Raw genomic sequence first — 20521 nt, 5'->3', positions numbered from 1 at the left:
GAGGCTGAGGTTGCAGTGAGCTGAGATCGCCCCATTGCACTCCAGCCTGGGCAATAAGAGCGAAACTTTGTCTCAGAAAAAAAAAGAAAGAAAGAGAAAAACTGATGTGCAAACTTTTATCCATAAAACTGTGGGGTTTTTTTGTTTGTTTTTTTTTTTTTTTTTGAGACAGAGTCTCGCTCTGTTGCCCAGGCTGGAGTGCAGTGGCACGATCTCGGCTCACTGCAAGCTCCGCTTCCCGGGTTCATGCCATTCTCCTGCCTCAGCCTCCTGACTAGCTGGGACTACGGGCGCCCGCCACCACGGCCGGCTAATTTTTTGTATTTTTAGTAGAGACAGGGTTTCACCGTGTTAGCCAGGATGGTGTCGATCTCCTGACCTCGTGATCCACCCGCCTCGGCTTCCCAAAGTGCTGGGATTATAGGCGTGAGCTACCGTGCCCAGCCAAAACTGTGGGTTTTGTCTGTTAAAAGTTGTCACAGACAACTTGGTTTTCTATTACATCATATTGTACTTTACCAAGAAACTCTGCCTTTAACATCGAATTTTGTTGCTTGTCTACTAACAAATGAATCCTGATTTTCCAATTTTTTTTACCCCTGCAGTGCACTGTTTCTTTTGGTCATTGGAACAGCCTATTTGGAAGCTCAAGGAATATGGGAGCCATTTCGAAGGCGGCTATCCTTTGAGGCCTCGAACCCGCCCTTCGATGTGGGAAGGCCATTTGATCTCAGGAGAATCGTTGGTATTTCATCTGAAGGAAAGTATGTTCACATGCTGGCAATAAATTCCCTAGTGTACATAGATTTGGCTGATAAAATTACAAGAAAAAATAAGTTTCTTTTCATCTTTGCTCAGGAGAAAAAAAATCTTAATTCTGATTACTTAATAACACCCTGTATGGAACTCTGAGTGACTTAGAGCTCATACTGGATACTGTGTTTTTATTATATTGGTAAGGGTTAAAATACTTTTAGTTAGATCACTGATGGTAAATTATAAATGTTCAGATAGAACAGATCTTAGAGAGTTGTAGAAATTTCCCTATTTCTTGCTATTTTTTCCCTAGTGTAGTTTATATTTATGGTGGCTGTACTGATGAAGTAAGTTTTTTTTTAATATTAGATTTTGTAGGTTGCTATTTACTGATCTGCAGTTGGTCCCTTTTTCAGCTTGAACACACTCAGCTGTGACCCCGGTCACAGTAGGGGGTTCTGTGGAGCAGGCGGTTCATCATCCCGACCCAGTGCCGGGAGTCATAAGCAGTGTGGCCCATCGGTTCACCCACACAGCAGTCACAGCAATAGAAACTCAGCTGACGTGGAAAACGTCAGAGCCAAAAACAGTTCAAGTACCTCTAGTAGGACTTCTGCTCAAGCAGCTTCTTCACAGTCTGCTAACAAAACAAGCCCCCTTGTCTTAGATTCGAACACAGTGACTCAAGGTCATACAGCGGGCAGAAAGTCCAAAGGGGCAAAGCAGAGCCAGCACGGCAGCCAGCACCATGCCCACAGCCCGCTGGAGCAGCACCCTCAGCCTCCTCTGCCACCACCAGTGCCTCAGCCCCAGGAGCCGCAGCCTGAAAGGCTGTCTCCTGCCCCCCTCGCACACCCTTCCCACCCAGAACGTGCCAGCAGCACGAGGCACAGTTCCGAGGACTCGGACATCACCAGTCTCATAGAAGCCATGGACAAAGACTTCGACCACCATGACTCCCCAGCCCTAGAAGTGTTTACAGAGCAGCCTCCATCGCCATTGCCAAAAAGCAAAGGTAATCATCTCCTCCCACTGCCGGAGATCCGTGATGTGTGAGGGAAAAGCCAGTGCATGCTTAAGGAGCTATTAAGAATATAGTTGTGGTAAACAACTAATTCAGTAGGTTCCTCTGGCTCAGATTGATCTCCAGTGTTGGACTTCAACTTTTCCATTAAAATGCAATTAGAGGTATCTGTCGTAAAAGATATATTTGTATTTCTTAGATTGTTTACCAAAATCAGAAATTCTGTGGACGTCTGCTTTTCTTTTCAGCTGCCTGAGATTGTGTTATTGTGATAGATTTAGCTTTTGTTTTATTGTTAAAATAATTTTGAGCATAGGAGTAAAATGGAGATCATCTGCCTTTTAACTCCAAATTAGGATTTCTTTAGAGCAGGGGTTGGCAGACTACAGTTAGCGGGCCAAATCACCACCTGGTTTTATAAATAAAGTTTTATTGGAATAGAGGCATGCTCATTTGTTGGTATATCCTCAGCTTTCATGCTTCTATGGCACAGTTAAGTAATTGTGACCAAAACAATATGGCCCACAAAGCTGAAAATATTTGCTATCTGGCCCTTTGCAAAAAAAGCCAACCCTGCTTTAGAGTTCTGCTTACTGTATTAATTACCTATTTCTGAGTAACAGATGACCTCAAAACCCAGGGGCTTAAAAGAACATATACTCTTATCTCACAGTTTCTGTGGTCAGGGACATGAGTACAGCTTAGCGGGGTCCCATGGCCCTCACAGGACTGCAGTGAAGGTGTTGGCCAAGGCTGTTGTCATCTTAAGGTTCACCTGAAGGTGGACCTGCTTCCACGTTCACACAGGCAGTTGATGGTGGGATTCAGTTCTTCACGGACTGTTGGATGGAGGGCCCAAGCTCCTCCTTGCTGGCTGTGGCCAGAGGTCTGTCATGGTTCCTCTCCACAGAGCAGGTCACAGCTTGGCAGTTGGCTCCCCCAGAACGAGCAAACAAGAGGGCAAGGAGGAAGCAGGATGGAAGTCACTGTTTCTTACTATCTAATCTGGGAAGTGGCATCCCATCAATGTTGTAGTATTCTGCTCATTCGAAGTGTGGTCCAGCCCACACTCCAGGAGAGAGAACCGCGCAAGGGCATAAATACCAAGAGGTGGGCACCACTGGGAGCTTGGAAGTCTGCACCACACACAAATAGATAGACCAATTTGTAAGCTCCAGAATCAAAAGGTAAAAACCAGTAAATAGCCTCTAGTTGTATTGCAATTTCATCCCTTCACAGCCTGAGCTTTTTTGCGTCTTCCTTTCTGTCTTGTGGCAGCCATGCTAATATACATTATTCCAAGCCTGTATCAGTCCCTTCCAGAATGGTTTACCAAGGAGTTTTTGGCTTCAATTTATACAGAAAACAGGGATCTTGGCAGCCCTAAGAGGCCAGAAGAAGCTTGACATCCCAGAGTCAAGGAGTTTTAGATAATTTTTTAGTCCCAGGAATACGAAAACTAGCTCTATTGAGTTCTCTTGGAATTACACGCATTCGGATTTGTAAAACAGTAAGATGTCTTGAATATGATTGGTTAACCTCTTCTACAGAAATCCTTTTTGGCTAACCCATTATTAACTGAGCTTACATATTTTAGGGTAATTTTTAGAATAATCTTAAGTGAATACTTAAAAGTTCTTTTTTAATTAGATCAAGTTACATAGCATTTTTTCCCACATTTAGGGCATGAATAAAATAAATCTGTATTATCCTTTCTTATCACAAAGAAAGAGTTGGGCAGTCAAATTGACTACCTCATTCCTGTGTCAACACAGTCTTCCAACACCAGCGTGATGGGCCAATTCTATTTTCAGAGTCACTCATTGAGAACCTAAATTTTAAAATGAAATGCTTTTCAATTTTCACAGTGGTCCTAGAGTCAACCTACTAAAAGATACTCAGTGAGGGAGCATGGATGCCACATTATTGGTGACTCTTGAGCCTGTGAGGAGACAGTGGTTAGAAGCTTTGCAGGCGCGGCTACTCTACTCACTATCCTTCCCACTGATGCTGTTTGGGAAAAAGGAAGGAGCCTGTATCTATATTTTTTTTCTTCTTCAATGTTTTTATTGAAGTATAGCATGCATATAGAGAGACAGTCTTTAAAATGAACTTTAAAAGGTGGGCATTGATCTTGGGGTTGCAAACTAGTAGTATGTTGTGAAACTGTAGGCTTCCAGCTGGGCAAAACCTTTATAATCTTTCAAGAGCCTACCCCCACACCCCTGCAAATAGCAGATTTACATTAAATAGTAACATTCTCTTTTTAGAGGCAACACGTTCTTTTTTTTCTCCCCCTGGTATCTCATACTAAAATTATTTCTTATAATGAGCTTATGTAGTTTCTGGTTTTTGGAAGCTGCTCAGGATGACCTCTTCTAGTGAATGTGTTTATCTCCCTGGATCTTGCCTTCTGCGGTTGGATGGCTTGCAAGCCACACAGCCATGCTATGCCATCTCTCCAGTCACTGCTTCCAGTGGAAGATGATGCCCAGAAATGCCGCCTGTTCATGGTTGGCCTGAGCAGGGACTCTTGTTGCTGAATAATCATTAGATTCTGTACTTCTTTGGTTTCTCCCACCTCTTAACACTTAAACCCCATGGACTGGACAGCAGCCACTGCAGGATTGAGGGCTAAAACCCAAGAAAGCCGTGAGCCTGGCACAGTTGGGTCTCAGTGTCTGTGTTAACCAGAGAAATGATGGCATCTGTGGCCATTCTCGTTTCTGGCTTTGGCTTTATCAAGGGTAGGGAGAGGCAGAGAGGTGTGGCATCCTGAGGCCACGTTCTGCCATTAGGCAGGGGTGCAGATTATATCTTGACTCCGCTCCCTTACTAACTGTGTGACTTGGGAGAAAATGACTCCCCTGAGCCTCCACTTGTTATTTTTAAAGTGAAGAGAACAGTTACTCCCCACATCATAGGATATCACTACTGCCATGGTTATTATTGGGGCAGGAAGTGGCACATGCCATCTGTAGCCTGCTGAGTTGAAGGTGGCTGTGGAGCATCCCAGCAGAAGCATCTGTTTGGAACTTGGTCTCAAGGGTAAGAATTGGGACAAGCAGAGAATCCTGAGGGCAAGGCCAAACGAGAAGGCAGCCAGCAGATAGCATGACAGACAGCATAACAGAAAGCAGTAGAAAGTGTGGTTAGCACATCCCAGCAGGCAGGGCCAGGCGAAGCAGAGGCTGAAGAGTGCTCGTGGAGCCTGGACTTGAGGACATTATTTGTGACCTTGGAAAGAACAGTTTGTGTGAAGCGCCATCACCTCTGACTGAGACCAAGTCACTGTGGCTTAGAGTAACTTTCACATCAGACAGTTAGTAGTGGCCACTAACTAGTGAGTGTTTTGGGAGCTTTTACTCTTTAACCTGTATTTTCCCTATTTAATTTTTAACAAGAAAAAAGTATGCATGTATTGTATGGTAGGTTTTTAAAAAATAGAGAGAGAGAGTTACAACCAAGAAGGCAATATTTTTTATGAAAAATGAATAATACTTGGAAACGTGGTGCTTGAAAATATCTCTGGGCCAAGGTCAGAAAGCCTATAGAGCTGAGACAGCGGTGCTGATCCACACTTGCCAAGGTTTCAGACGTGACCACAATTTCTCATGCACCCTGGTGACTGGCACTGCTTGCTATGGTTTTCCAGTAAGGCAACGCTGGGCAGAATGGGAGCAAGACCCAGTCTGTGTGATTCTAACTCCTGCACCGTGCTGCCTCCTCAAAGAAAAAGAGGGAGGGGGAAGAAAATGAGGAGATAATTGGTGAAACCATGTGCCCAGGTGGTGGAGTGGGCCGAGACCCAGTTTGGTAGATGATAAAAGGATGGACACTCCGCAGGTGTGCAGATGCGAGTGAGTTGGTAGAGATGGAGAGGCAGGATACGGGTTTTCACTTGAACTTGAGGAGTCAACTTGAGGCAGCATGTGGGTTTAGGGAAGTTTTTACTTGAACTAAGTCATCCTCTGAGACTGCTGGGGGAAGTGGTAGGGTAGAAACACAAAATAGACAAAGTTTGGAATAGTCAGATTCCACGTTGCTGAGAATGTTGTAGGCCCAGGGAGTCAGCAGGGGCAGGAAACTTGGATTTGTACGCTGGCCCCTTCAGCAACATTGGAGGCCCAGCCGAGGGCCACTGAGGCACTGCCTCAGGTTTGTGTCACTTTCTCACTTGTACCCTGCAGCCCATTGGTGAAGAATGAAAACTGGGTAGTTGGTGGAGTAGGACAGTGCTGGAGTTCTGTGGGGCAGGGACAGCAAAAAGACAGCGAGTGAGGACGTCACAGGAGTGCTGGCAGGAGAGCGGTGGGGTGCTGTACTGGCAGTGTGGAATTAGCAACTTGGGGAAGGACCTTTAGCCAGAAGGAACCTCACAGATAGAGAACATGGATGAGTCAAGGGATGGGAAATCCAACAGATTGAATTTCGAGGATGGTGGGAGCAAGGAATGTTAGGAGACTTAAGGTTTAAAAAGGAGGTGTGAGTGTAAGGTTTCAGAGGAAAAGCAGTTCTGGGCAATACCAGGTTCGTAGGTGCAGCCTTGGAAATGGGATGTCAGAGTGAGCTAGAGGTGAGGTCCACAGTCCTTATGCAACACTCTGGGTGCCTCGTGTGTTTGAGAATTCAGAATTTTGGAAAGGTATGTAGTCATGCACCACACGATGCAGAAGACTGTAAAAGTAGGTGAACATCAGATCAGCCACCAAAAATATATAGTCATATTAAGTTTTGTTTCTAAATGAGTTTGGGGAAAAAAACCTTTGAGAGTTTTTTGGATTTCAGATTTGCAGATAAGAGATTGTCCACCTGTATAAGGCCTGGGGCCCAGACAATGGGAGGTCCAGGAAAAGAAGAAGTCCGTAAGTGTGATGCCAGCACCCCTGAAGCCTGGGGAGACTCTTTCTGGAGGTCACAGTTGGTGATTCTCTGGAGGTTGTCCAGAGATGTTCCTCTCAGGTGCTGTCACTGATATGACAGGGCCTAACGTGGGACCACACATGTTCAGAGAACCCATTTGCTAGTGATTGAAACTTCCCTGAAGTAGTTCTTTTGGGTGGCAATTAAATGAAATGATTTAAAGTGGGAGAGAGGCAACTAACTAGCTCAGACTAGCGATTCATTCAGAGCAACTAGCTCAGACAAATTCATTACACAGCATGTAGTGAAGATAAAGACGAAGTAAATGTCTAGGACATGCTTTTTACATAGATAATTCATACTTTGCCTACATTTAAAACAGATTAGAGACAGTTTAAATTATCATAGCACATATAAAACAATGAATAAAACTCAGAAATGGTTTTTGGTGTTTCATCTGTTTTTTAGTTATGGTACTATCAGCAGAAACCTCGAATAAAGTTAGTTGTTACCATTAAGTGTTAAGTTGAACTGCAAATTTTCTGGCAGTTATGGTTGAGGAAAAATGTCATATAGTTCTCCTGAAGGAAAAGGGGGCATAGGAGTTCATCTGAAAAAAACAGAGTTTGCTGGCATTAAATTCCTGCCTGAATCTGAGGACATCGAATAGTAGAACGGATATCGTGTCTCTGTTACAGAGACTATGGCAGTGTTCTTCACATAGATCCTTTCTATCGGCCTCCCCGTCAAACCCAGCATCTTCACATTGAATGAGAGCTCCTCACCTACACCATGCCTCTCAGATGAACACTCAGCCACCCCCACATGCACAGCATTTATGGTGACCATGGGTAAGTATAGCTAGTGGGTGGTTCTCTACACTAAATATTTAGCAGCCTAAGTGTTCTTCCACACACTGAGGTTAGCCCCAAGGTACCCCACAGTCAGAGACAAATGTTTTTGTCAATAAAGAGTTTTGGTTTTTGGTTTTTGGGAGTTTTGTTAAGACAGAGTCTCACTCTGCCACCCAGGCTGGAGTGCAGTGGTGTGATCTCAGCCCAGTGCAGCCTCCCAGACTTAAGGGATTCTTCCACCTCAGCCTCCCAAGTAGCTGGAACTTGTAGGTATGCACCACCATGCCTAATTTTTTTATTTTTATTTTTGAAGAGACAGGGTATCCCTATGTTGCTTATGCTGGGCTCAAGCAATCCCTCTGCCTCAGCCTCCCAAAGTGCTGGGATTACAAGTGTGAGCCACATTGTATCTGGCCACTTACTTGTTTTTTAGCTTTTTATTTTGAGATGCTTGTAGATTCACGTGCAAATAATAAATTCAAAGATCTCTTATACCTTTTACCCAGTTTCTCCCAATGGTAACACATTGCAAAACCACTGTACACTATTACACCCAGGATAGTGATGCTGATACAGCCAAGACACAGAACATTTCCAAGCCCACAGGAATCCTCATGGGCCCTTTTCTAGCCACACTCACTTCCCTCCTTCTTCAGCCTACCCCTTAGTCTGGCAACTATGATTCCATTTATGTAACATTCTTGAAATGACAAAATTGTAGAAATGGAGGAGATTAATAGTTGCCAGACTAAGGAGAACTTTTCCCCAAAAGGAATGTACCATTTTGGTTTTTCTGAGTCAGTTTAATTCTCTGGAGATTCACCAGTTCGTTCCTTTTTATTGCTGAATAGTAGTCCAACTTATGGATGTACTGTAGGTTTTTTAGTCATTTGCTCATTGAAGAACATTTGGATTATGTCTAATTTAGGGCTGTTATGTATAAAGATGCTACAAATATTTGTGTACAAGTTTTTGTATGAACACAGAACTTCATTTCTCTAGGATATGTGCCCAGGAGTGAATTTGTTGGGTCTTATGATAGTTGCATATTTCATTTTTTAAGAAACTGCAAAAACGTTTTCTCTAATGACTGTGCTGTATTACATTCCCACCAGCAACGTAGGAGTGATCCAGGTTCTCCACATCCTCAGCAGCATCTTCATTTTTTCCTGTTGAATCCATTCTGATAAGTGTGTAGTGATACCTCTTTGTGGTTTTTATTTGCAGTTATTTTCTAATGGATAATGATGTTGAATATATTTTCATGTGCTTATTTGACATCTGTATGTTTTCCTTGATAAAATACCTTCTTCATGTCTTTTGCCCATTGTTTTAATTGGATTGTTTGGGTTTTTCTACTATTGATTTTGAGAGTCATTTACACATTCTAAATACTAGTACTTTGTCAGATATGTGGTTTGCAAATAATTTTTACTTGCCTGTAGTGTGTCTTTTTATCCTTTTATAGTCCATGATTCATTTTGAGTTCATCTTGTATGAAGTGTGAAACTTAGTTTGGAGTTCACTTTGACTTAAAGTGGGGGGAAGATGTTAATTTTTAAGTCGCTTTCCTAACAGTTACAGGGCTGTTCACATCGTCTGTTTCATATTCAGTGAGTTGTGGTAGTAGTGTTTTTCAATCAAGTGGTCCATCATTTCATCTAAGTTACCACATTTATGTGAATAGAGATGTTGATAGTATTCCCTTACCATCATGTTGATGTCTGTAGGGTCTATAGGAATATTCTGTTTCGTTTCTGATACTGGTAATTTGTGTCTTTTTTAGTTATTTTTGTTCATTTTTGGGGGTTTTTGGTCAGTCTTGCTAGGTTTGTCAGTTTTACTGATCTAATCAAAGAACAGCTTTGTGTTTCATTGATTTTTCTCCGTTGCTTATCTGTTTCAATCACAGCGCCTTCTGTTCTTATCTTTGTTATTATCTTTGTCCTGCTTACTTTAGATTTATTTTTCTGCTCTTTTTTTAGTTATGTAAAGTGGAAGCTTTAATTGTTAATACAGGACTTTTCCCTCCCGTTTTATGTATGCTTTTAGTGCTATAAATTTCCTCCTCACCCCTGCTTTATTGATGTCCCACAAATTTTGATATATGGAACTTTCAGTTTCATTCCCTTCCTTTTTTTTTTTCTTTTGAGACTTTCTGTGACCCATGAATAATTTAGAAGTGTGTTGCTTAGTTTCCAGTCTTCCAAGATTGGAGACTTTTCCTATCTTTCTGTTATTGCTTTCTACGTTGAATCCACTTTAGTTGGGAGAATGATTTCACTTCTTTTTGATTTCAATTCTTTTAAATGTGTTAAATGATTTCGCTTCTTTTAAATGTGTTGAGGTTTGTTTTATGGCCCAGTATATGGTCTATCTTGGCTTATGACCCATGGGCACTTGAAAAGAATGTATATTCTCCTGTTTTGTGTGGACTAGTTTATAAATGTTCATTAGAGTCTGTTGGTTGATAATGGTGTTAAGTTCTTTCCTGATATTTCTGTCTAGTTGTTATACTGTTGAGAGAAGGTTGTTGACATCTCCAAATGTAATTGTGGATTTCTCTTTTAGATGTTTCTGCTTTACATAGTTTTCAGTGCTTTTGTTTGATGCATTTACATTTAAGATTGCTGTAACTTCTTGGTGGATTGACTGTTTTATCATTATATAATGTCCTTCTTTGTTTCTAGTAATTTTCTTTCCTCTCAAGTTCATCTAGTATTAATATAGCCACCTGCTTTCCTTTAATTAATGTTTCCATGATTTTTTTTCCATCCTTTTACTTCAGCCTGCCTATATCATTGTATTTGAAGTACATTTCTTATAGACAGCATATAATTGGGTCATGATTTTTAATCCAGTCTGCCAATCTCTGTCTTTTTAACTACATAAGTAGACTGTCTACTTTTAATGTGCTTATTGATATGTTAGGACTTAAATCTACCATTTTATTTTTATTTTGTTTTCTCTGTTTTCTTTTTCCTGCCTTTTTGTGGGTTACTTGTATATTTTTTAGAATTCTGTTTTGTCTGTAGCATTTTTTAGTGTATCTCTTTTTTAGTGGTTGCTCTAGGTATACATTATATGTACATAACTTCTCATGGTCCTGGGGTCATCATTTTACCATTGCAAGTGAACTATAGAAACCTTATCTCCCTTTATGTTTCTTTGCTTTCCCCCAGTTGTCTTAAATATTTCCTCTACATACATTTAGAACCAAATCAGATAATGTTTGACTTTTTGCATCAGTCATCAAACATAATTTAGAAGACTTAAGATATGAAGGAAATCTTGTTTTATTTATATTTTTTTCCTAATCCTCCAAGGTTCCTTCTTTTATCATTTCCTTTCTGTTTTGGTAACTTCCTTCAGCCATTTTTTTAGGGTAGGTCTGTTGGATATGAATTCTCTGAGTTTTGTTTCATCTGAGAATGTCTGAATATTCCTGAAGGATATTTTCATTTGAGTATAGGATTCTGGAATGACACTTGTTTTCTTTGAGTACTTGAAAAATGCTTCCTTTTAGCCTCCGTGGTTTCTAATGAGAAATCTGTCATTCTAATTGTATTTTCCTTATAGGTAATGTGTCATTTTCTCTGGCTGATTTCAAGGTTTTTTTGTCTTTAGTTTTCACAAGTTTGATTATAATGCATCTTGATGTGGATTCGTTTCTGTTTACCCTTTTTGAGGTTTGCTCTTTTTTTTTTTTTTTTTTTAAGTCTATATAGGTTTAGTCTCACCAAATTTAGGAAGTTTTTACCCATTGTTTCTTTAGGTACTTCTTCAGCCCTTCCTTTTTCTCCTTTCCTTCTGAGACTTTGATAACACAAATGTTAGATCTTTTGTTATAATTACACGGGTCCCTGAAGCTCTGTTCTTTTTTTTTAGTCCATTTTCTCTCATAATTTCTAATTGTCTGTATTTGTTTACTGATTATTTCCTGTCTCCTCTGTTCTGCTATTGAGCCCATGCAGTGTGCTTTTTATTTCAGTTACTATATTTTTCAGTTCTGAAATTTCCATTTTGTTCTTCTTTAGCTTCTATTTCTTTGCTGAGGCTGTTTTTTCAGTTGTTTCAAGCATGTTCATAATTGCTCATTGAACAAGCATTTTTATGATGGCTTTGTCAGGTAATTTCAACATCTCTCTCATCTTGGTGTTGGCATCTGTTTATTGTTTTGTTTGTGTTTTCATTTGATTTGAGAAATTTCTGATTATTGGTATGAAGAGTGGCTGTAGATTGAAACCTGGACCATTTGGGTATTAATGTTCTGAGACTGGATGTTACCTAAACCTTCTGTTTTAACTGGCTTTCTCTGACTGCTCTGGCAGAGGCAGAGGAAGGGGTTGTACCACCTTTTTATTGCCGGGTGGAGTTAGAAGTGCTGGTTTCCTGCTGTTCTCTGTTGACTCGCAAGGGCAGGGAGGCTCCTCATTACTGCTGGGTAGGGCTGGGAGTTCTGGTTCCCATGTTGTCTTTGCTGACACCACTGGGCAGTGGTAGAAGTCCTGACTGTTCACTCGGCCTCCTCTGTCACCACCTCAGTGGCAAAGGGAGGGGAGAGTTGGCTCCTTAGTGCCTGGCCAGGAAGGGCGTTCATTACTGACTGTCTGGAATGAAAGGCTCAGCTCCCTGCTTAGCCCTCCCTGATAGCACCATCGCCAGCATGCTGGGATGTCTGGTTACAGCCTTGCAAGGGTGGAAGTCTTGGCTCCCACTTTGGCCTTTGTTGGCATGGGTGGATATGGCACCCCAGTTCTTACCGTGGTGTTGGCCTGGAGCCTTTGTCTTGCTGGGCTGCCCCTTTCCTGCACCTTTGGCAAGAGAGAGCTGGCTTTTGTCGAGGCTTTATCTGTGCACATTGGTGTTTCTGAGTGGATGTGTGTGGCAAAAAGAAAATCCAGGAACCTTACTATCATGCCTTTCCTCAGACCCCAGTCTCCCTCCAGTCTGTCACCTTCTCTGCCTTTCAGAGTCATCTTCTTTGCTCTTTGTATACTGCCTAGAGGTTTTAGTTGTGCTTGGCAGGAAGAATAAGGAAAAGATCTACTCCATCTTCCCAAAAGTGTAAGTCTCCAGGTGTTTTGTTTGTTTAAATGAGATTTATATTTCCCAATTAGGGAAAATCTTGGGCTCCAGTAAGTGTAGAGACTGAAATGGGATTAGAAAGTCATTTGTAGAAATTTGCACTGTAAAGCACAGATTGGTACTAATCTCACAAAAACCAAACTCATTGGTCATAACCACTAATCCTAGAAGAGCATTACAGTCTACTTATTGATAGGATAAATTACTTATAAAGGATTGAGATGGGATAAGCATTTGGACTTGGGTTAGTGAGTCTCAGAGCAGGTCACAGCATTGGTATATTTCACTGTTGAGAAGGCCAAACACTGACTTGTGCAGCCTGGCAGATGCTGCTGAGCACTTGCCACGTGCTGGGTGCTGTGCAAGGCACTGGGGCTGGAGAGATCAGTAAGGCCTTATCCCTGCCCTTAGGTGCTTAGGCTGTATGACGAATAGAGCCAAGGGGGTCCATGCCGGGAGCCTGGAAAGGGGCAATCTCAGGGAGAATGTCGCGGAAGAGCTTCATGTCCAGAGACAGACCCGAATGATTGCATGACCTCAGTAGGTGAGGAGTCTGTGTGGAGATTGTGGGAGCAGGCAAGCAGGGTGACCAGCCTCAGGGATGCTTCATCCAGGCAGTGGTGTGAATCCGACGAACCTGGCTGCTCTACCAAGATTCCTTCCCTGCCACCAGGTTCACCTTGGGCATATTTCTCACTTGGTCACTTAAAAGGAAACACACTTCTGAGTTTTCCTAACCCGCTTCTCCATTCAGCTTGTACCATCTTTATTTAGATGGGTTAATTTTTATTACTGATTATGCACCAGTTAAGTTGTGGTTCCCGTATAGCTGGGAGACATCCTGCCTTCCCCACTGTTCATTGAGTTCATTAATTCATCTTTGAGAGGACAGTCTCCCTCTGAATTCTGTTTTTTTAATTGGCAAATAATAATTATATATGTTATACAATGATTGCCCCTGATAGGTCAAGGGTGGAGCATGTGGAAGAGTTAGGGATAGGCTGGAACAGACACTGGTAAGGTAGGTGAATCCAAATTTGAACTTTATCCTGTAGAAAATGAGTGACAGGATAACATTTCTAAGCTTTAAAAATGTTTCAAAGGGAAGTCAGGGCTACTGACAGTGTAGAAAACGGAGTGGGGTGGGAGAGTGGGGCAGGAAGAGATGCTCATCAGGGAGACAAGGCCATTACGGGTGGCCAGGCAACACTTGAGGAAGCCCTGGGCTCAGGAAGTGGCAGTGGAGGTGCATGAGAAAGGCATTTGAGGTTTTAGAAGTAGAATCCATTCCTACCGATTGATTGATGGTAAAATTGCATTGTTTAGATCATTTCTTCCAGGTGACTCAGAATTCCCCCAATTCTGTTCTGAATGACAGCACCTATCCACCAGAGATTCCCAGGGGACAGAGAAATAGGAAATGAGGCCCTGCATTTTCACCAGCAATTCCCCAACACAGGTCTCTGATAAACCTGGATAGAATTTATACCTAAAAGCCAGGGTATTCTTTTGTTTTTGTTTTTGTTTTTTATTTTTTTGTTTTTTGTTTGTTTTGTTTTTGTTTTTTTGGAGAAAAGGTCTCACTCTGTAACCCAGGATGGAGTGCAGTGGTGCAATCATAACTCACTATAACCTCAAACTCCTGGGCTCAAGAGATCCTCCTGCCTCAGCCTTCTGAGTAGCTAGAACTACAGGTGTGTGCCACCACACCCGGCTAGTTTTATTTTAAAATTTTTTGTAGAGATGAAGTCTCACAATTTTACCCAGGCTGGTCTGGAACACCTGGCCTCAAGTGATCCTCCTGCTTTGGCTTCCCAAACCTTTGGGGATTACAGGCCACTGCTGCGCCCAGCCCTGGGATTCCTAAATTGACCATACATTATTACTGTCACCTGGAGGTCTTGTTAAATAGATTGCTGTGCCTACCCGCAGAGTTCTGGTTCTGTAGGTCTGGGATGGGGCCATAGAATTTGCATTTTTAACAAGGTCCCAGGTGATGCGGACTCTGGGGCAACGGGGGACACTTTGAGAACTACTGACCTAACAAAAGATTTGGAAGAGTCTCTCCTTTCCCTGAAGCCCAGTTTTTCTACTGGAACCCAGCCCTAAGGAAGAGACAAGACCCTTAGGAACACGCTTGCCTTGAGAGTCAGCTTACTGCTTCAGCCCACCCAGGGGTAAGCGGGAGGCAGAGGCCACTCCCTGTGCACAGCCTTTGGGGACAGAGACTGCCTGCAGCTAGACGTCGGCCATCCAGTCTTATCAGTCAGGTTAGGGAAGGCACATTGTCTCCCCTCCCACTAACATTTGAACTTTTGGGAATCCAAACAGCAGAAGAAATCATACATGGCCCTGAAGTAGCTCCTAGCCTGGGTGGTTGGATTGATGTTGATACCATGGACCAGTGGCTCTCAGCCTGGGTGCACAGTAGAATCCCTAGGTTCTATCCAGAACTGTTGAGTCAGAATCTCTCTGAGGGGTGGGGCCTAGACCCTGAGGGGTCGGGCCCAGACTGCAGTATTTTCTTTTTAACATTCCATGTGTTATTCTGAAGTGTGTCTGGTTAAGAACCATAATCACAAACTTGAGAATCCACACGATGTTTTTGGGATAGTTAACTCAGTTTTGGACATTTGGGACTTGGATTGTTGATGTTAATGAAATTGAGCCCTAGGGAGAATGTAAAGGAAAAAGAGAAAAAGCTCCAAGGGCAGATCTCTAGGGAATACCAGCAAAGATAGAGTCAGCAAAGAAGTTGTCAGAAGAAGGGGTTCATGGTGGGGCCTGGCAGGGGCTACATTCTACAGTGTCCAGTGGAATGGGAAGGTCATGTAGAATGAGGAATGATAGGCATCATGGGCTTCAACAGGTTAGAGATTCTTGTCAACCTTTTCAAAATCACTTTTGTTAAGGTGCTAGGGACAGAAGTCGAAGGGCTGCATATTGAGTTAATAAGGTGATGATTTTAAGATAAAAAGGGTAAATTACTCTTCCATGCGATAATTTTTTTTTTTTTTTTTGAGATGAAGTCTTGCTGAGTGCAGTGGCACGATCTCAGCCCACTGCAACCTCCACCTCCTGAGTTCAAGCGATTCTCCTGCCTCAGCCTCCTGAGTAACTGGGATTACAGGCACATGCCACCATGCCCAGCTAATTTTTATATTTTTAGTAGAGATGAGGTTTCATCATGTTGGCCAGGCTGGTCTCAAACTCCTGACCTCAAGTGATCTGCCCTCCTCGGCCTCCCAAAGTGCTGGGATTACAGGTGTGAGCCAAATTAATCTTTTGTTACTGAAGTTTTCAACTTAACTATTGTTATGTTAGGTATTTTTTGTCTACTCATAGCTTCACTTTTTGAGTTTAGTTTTTGAAAATTCATTTCCAGCCATTTCGTATTTATTATGGAAGTTTCAGGTTATTGTAAAAATAGATTATTTATACAGATTTACTTCCCCTCACCCGATGAACCTAAGCATGATAAAATTGTATAATTGCAGGTGAGAAGTTTATTATATGGGGAACTGATCTTGACTGTATGGGAAATTTTGAAGTATTCTCAGCCTGGCTGTTGAACTCTCAGAATGTAAGAAATCCCAGAGCTCATGGAGCAAAGCAGGACACTCCCCTTCCTGTCTACCATGATGGGGAGAAGCTCTGGCTCTTCGATGTAGGTCAGGGGCCTGTTTTTTGTTGGTTTGGTTTGGTTTGGTTTGGCTTGGTTTGGCTTGGTTTGGTTTTTTGAGGCAGGGTCTTGCTCTGTTGTCCAAGCTGGGGCACAGTGGCACGATTATAATTAAACAAACTAGTCAGTCCTATGCTTGAAACGAGATGCCCCTTCAATTTTTGAGACTTACTATCCAAGTTATGGTTTCAGATCTAACACTTCTTCGAATCAGTGTGCAATAAATGATGAAATGACATTCCTGGAAATCACTAAGTGATTTACTTACTCTTTTTCTAGCTCAGGCTCAGCAAACTTTTTCTGTAAAGGGCCAGGTAGTAAATGTTTGAGGCTTTATGGGCCACAAACTATCTCTGTTGCCTCTTCTTATTTGTGTCTTTTTTTCGACCACTTCAAAAATATAAAAATCATTCTTAGCTCTTTAGCCATAAAAAACAGACTGCAGGCCAGATTTGGCCCATAGGCCATAGTTTGCCAACCCGTTTTAAACACTGAGGTTTGAGTCTCCCATTAATGGTGGCATTCTCTGGGATAACGCCTAAAACACTGGAGTTTTAATTAAGTTGTATTAAGTCACCATTATCGAAAAGATGTATTAGAAATTATGACCCGTACAGACTGGGTTAAAATGTGGCTTGTGTGTCTTCTGCAGCTTGCACCTGCCTGCCCGCCCAGGTGATTTTGCAGGCACAATCTGAGGTGCTAGAACCTGGGGCTCTCTCTGCCTCTGTCTAGTCCTGCTGGATTGTAAGCTCCATGAGGGCAGGGGTTATGTCATTTGCTACTATGTTCCCAGCACACAGAACACTGCTGGGAAATATGTTCGGGGCTGGTTCTCATTTGTCTTGATAGCATCCAGATTTTTCAAAGTAGCTGGCTTTCTGTATGTCCATTTTACTCTCTGTCCATATATATACACAACATTACATAGTACTCATGCACCAGTTACCATTCCCAGGGATTATGTAATTCCTCAGTACAGCCCTGTGTGGTCTTGTCTCTCCATCGTACAGATGAGAGGCCATGATCAGGCAGCTTGTTTGTAGAAAGCTGCCAGGGTTTGCACCCAGCCATTATGGCTACACTGTTGGGACTCTTAGTGCCCCTAAAGGGAAGCACTTGAGCGGCTCATTGTTTATGTCACCATCAGGCTTCCATCTCCCAGCAGATGTCAGAGGATCTCTGGTTTTCACTTCTGTAACTTTTCAAAGCTCCATCACCCTTTGGAGAATATAAGAACATTCTGAGACAGACATACAGATTTGTCAAAACTGCCGAGTTTGTCCAAACTCACTGAACTGTACCCTTAAAATGGGTGTGTTCTATTATATATAAGTTGTATCTCAGTAAAGTTGATTTTTAAAATTGTTCTCATCACAAAGTCAAATGGATTTGGAGAGCTTTAATTAGAGAAGAAAAAAAGAAACCTTTTTTAATCAGAAGAGTCCAGCCTCTTCCAACAAAAGTTGTAATTGCTTTGTTTTCCAAGCTAGCTATTTAAAAATCAGGAATTCTGGCCAGGCATGGTGGCTCACGCCTGTAATCCCAGCACTTTGGGAGGCCCGAGACAGGCAGATCACGAGGTCAGGAGATTGAGACCATCCTGGCTAACACGATGAAACCCCGTCTCTACTAAAAAATACAAAAAATTAGCCGGGCATGGTGGCGGGCGCCTGTAGTCCCAGCTACTCAGGAGGCTGAGGCAGGAGAATGGTGTGAACCCGGGAGGCGGAGCTTGCAGTGAGCCAAGATCTCGCCACTGCCCTCCAGCCTGGGCGACAGAGCAAGACTCCGTCTCAAAAAAAAAAAGAAACAAAAACAAGAGTTCTTTTACTTTAATTTTTATCCTCAGGGAAAGGAAAACCTCTTCAGCGCAAGGTGAAACCACCTAAGAAGCAAGAGGAAAAGGAGAAGAAGGGAAAGGGAAAGCCGCAGGAAGATGAGCTGAAAGACTCCTTGGCTGATGATGACAGCTCCTCCACCACCACAGAGACCTCCAACCCCGACACAGAACCGCTCCTCAAGGAGGTACGGGCTGATCTCACACAACAAAACACGAGGGAGAAAGAGAGGTCTCCTGCAGCTCACAAGACCTTCCATCTCATAGATTCTGGTTTTAGTACAAAAGTAATGTTTAAATCTAGGATGAGCACCTACTGAGGAATGGTTCATGTGCTGGGCGTGCCTCCAGAGTCATTCCCCTGCAGACAACAGTCACAGCTGTGGGGATGAATGGCTCCATGTCCTCCAGGGAAGAACAGCTGGAAGCATGTTAATAAAGTAAGATGGTTAGAAACTGGAAACACTGCTTGAAAGCTAGGGACTATCTGGAATAGTAACTATTCTACCTCATGAAACTTCTTTCAGATTTTAAGGATCAAAAGAATGAGAAGGAACTCTACCATTTTAATTAGGTTGTGTTTTTCCTGTCATGTTGCTCCTAGCACCTGCTGGAAGCAGGGTTTTGGTGGCCGCTTACTCCCAAGCAGTAGAGTGGTGACCGCCCTGGAGGGAGTGTGGCCCCAGGAAAGACCCCAGGCTTTAGTGGCCCCCGGGGACGAGGAACCCAGCCCAGGACACATCAGCACGCCAAGAAGCTGCCTCGCCCGTTGGAGGCCTCGGCTCCCAGGGCTGTTATCACAGCAGGAAGAGCAGTGCAAAGTGTCGGGTCCAGTGGGCCTTAGTGACGGGGTCAGATTACTGCTGTGAGTAGTATGGGGTGTGCAAGAAAGGGTAATAATTCCACTCTGGCACTTTTATTTTTAGATAAATGGATTTCAAATCTAAACTGATCCTAATATAGTCTTTAATGTTGTAGAACAGACTTTCTTTTTTAGTTTTAGTCTAGTGACCAAGGAATCACTTCTTACAGATTTCCAGCAGTGTCATTTCACATGCATTAATGTTTAAAATGAAATTTATATGTAACTTACTTTCAAGTCAGCCGCCTCTCCCTTTGCATTCCCTCACCGTTACCATGGTCCTCCGTCTACCCCTAGCCCAACTCCTAAATAGTTCTGGAGCTCTGTAGTTTATAGCACTTTAACAAATTACTTCAGAGAAGCAGAAAGCCCTGTGCTAAACTTTGAGTAAAATCCCAGCAGTTTAAACCCTGTGCATCAGCGTTCGGAAGGCATTCTGCACGACTTTCTCCCACTTCCCTTCCCACCTGCTGGCCTCTTCCTGCTCACACCGCTGTGGCCCCCTCTCCAGCGGCCCCCAGTGGCCAGTGTTCTGTGCTCACCCACTGATGTCATTCTTAGCTCCCTGTTCATTCCCTCCTGTGTTCCCAGCTCCTTCCGTGCTATTTGTGCAGCTCAGAACTCACATCCTTCATGAGGCCTCCTTGTCTGGTTACTACCCTGTCCCCTTCAACGAGTTATTCCTCCTGCTTAGCAATCTGCATAGAGGCCATGTGCTTTTATTTCACTGCGACTGATCTCAGTTTGTCAGTTAATGTGTATTTTCTTCCCAGCTAAATCACAACTTTGATAGGTCATTTTCTCTTGCATGTCTTTTCCAATTCTGTTCTACCCATTCAGTCAACACATAGGAATTGAGCACCCATGTGCCAGGCCACGTGCTAGGTGCGTAGGCAACAACAGTGGACAAAAGGCCACGTCCTTGTCCTCGAAAAGCTTATGGTTTACAAGATACCTGATGGGTCAAGTATTCAAGAAGGACTTCATGAATAACTCAAAGTAGTTTCAAACAATGTGTGAGCCAGGGAGATGTTTTAGCCCTAGCTCTGGTTATTTACTCTTGACAGTTAAATAGATTCACCTGGTGTGACCTATTAAAATCCAGGCTGTCTTCATAATCATAAATTTTAAAGCTCTTGGGTAGATGCTAATTCACCACATGCCTATAGCTCCCCTCCACAAGCCATCACTGTCCCCTTTGCTGAGTACGTCATTCCCCATCTGTCCCTGCCAGTGCTTCCGTAAACACAGTATTTCACAGATTGTCTGGGGCAAAGAACCAGGTTGCTTTTAGTACACAGCCCACTCCACCTGCAGCTCCCCAGGCGAGTTCAGCAATACCTGAGTGCAGCCTGGGCAACATGGTGAAACCCCATTTCTACAAAAAAATACAAGAATTAGCTGGGTGTGGTGGCATGTGCCTGTAGTCCTAGCTACTCAGGAGGCTGAGGTGAGAGGATCGCTTGAGCCCAGGGGTGACAGAGTGAGTACCTTGTCTCAAAAAAAAAAAAAAAAACCACACACAATGCATGAGTAGATGTGTACCCTGTTC

The 20521-nt window shown here is 43.0% G+C and overlaps 1 protein-coding gene across 3 annotated transcripts in view; it reads left to right on the top strand.

The window, feature by feature from the left end:
- TMEM131 (transmembrane protein 131) overlaps positions 1-20521 on the top strand; it is a 236839-nt gene that overhangs the window by 199024 nt on the left and 17294 nt on the right. For all 3 annotated transcript variants that reach the window (XM_055378492.2, XM_004031466.5, XM_055378493.2), the window contains 3 exons: positions 606-764; positions 1173-1771; positions 18120-18295. In XM_055378492.2, the coding sequence (XP_055234467.1) occupies positions 606-764; positions 1173-1771; positions 18120-18295 (934 nt within the window). The remainder of the gene's footprint in view (positions 1-605; positions 765-1172; positions 1772-18119; positions 18296-20521) is intronic.

This window comes from Gorilla gorilla, chromosome 12 (assembly GCF_029281585.2).
Source record: "Gorilla gorilla gorilla isolate KB3781 chromosome 12, NHGRI_mGorGor1-v2.1_pri, whole genome shotgun sequence".
NCBI lineage: Eukaryota > Metazoa > Chordata > Mammalia > Primates > Hominidae > Gorilla > Gorilla gorilla.
The sequence above is the reverse complement of the archived record's forward strand: the minus strand, read 5'-3'. Positions and strand labels throughout refer to the sequence as shown.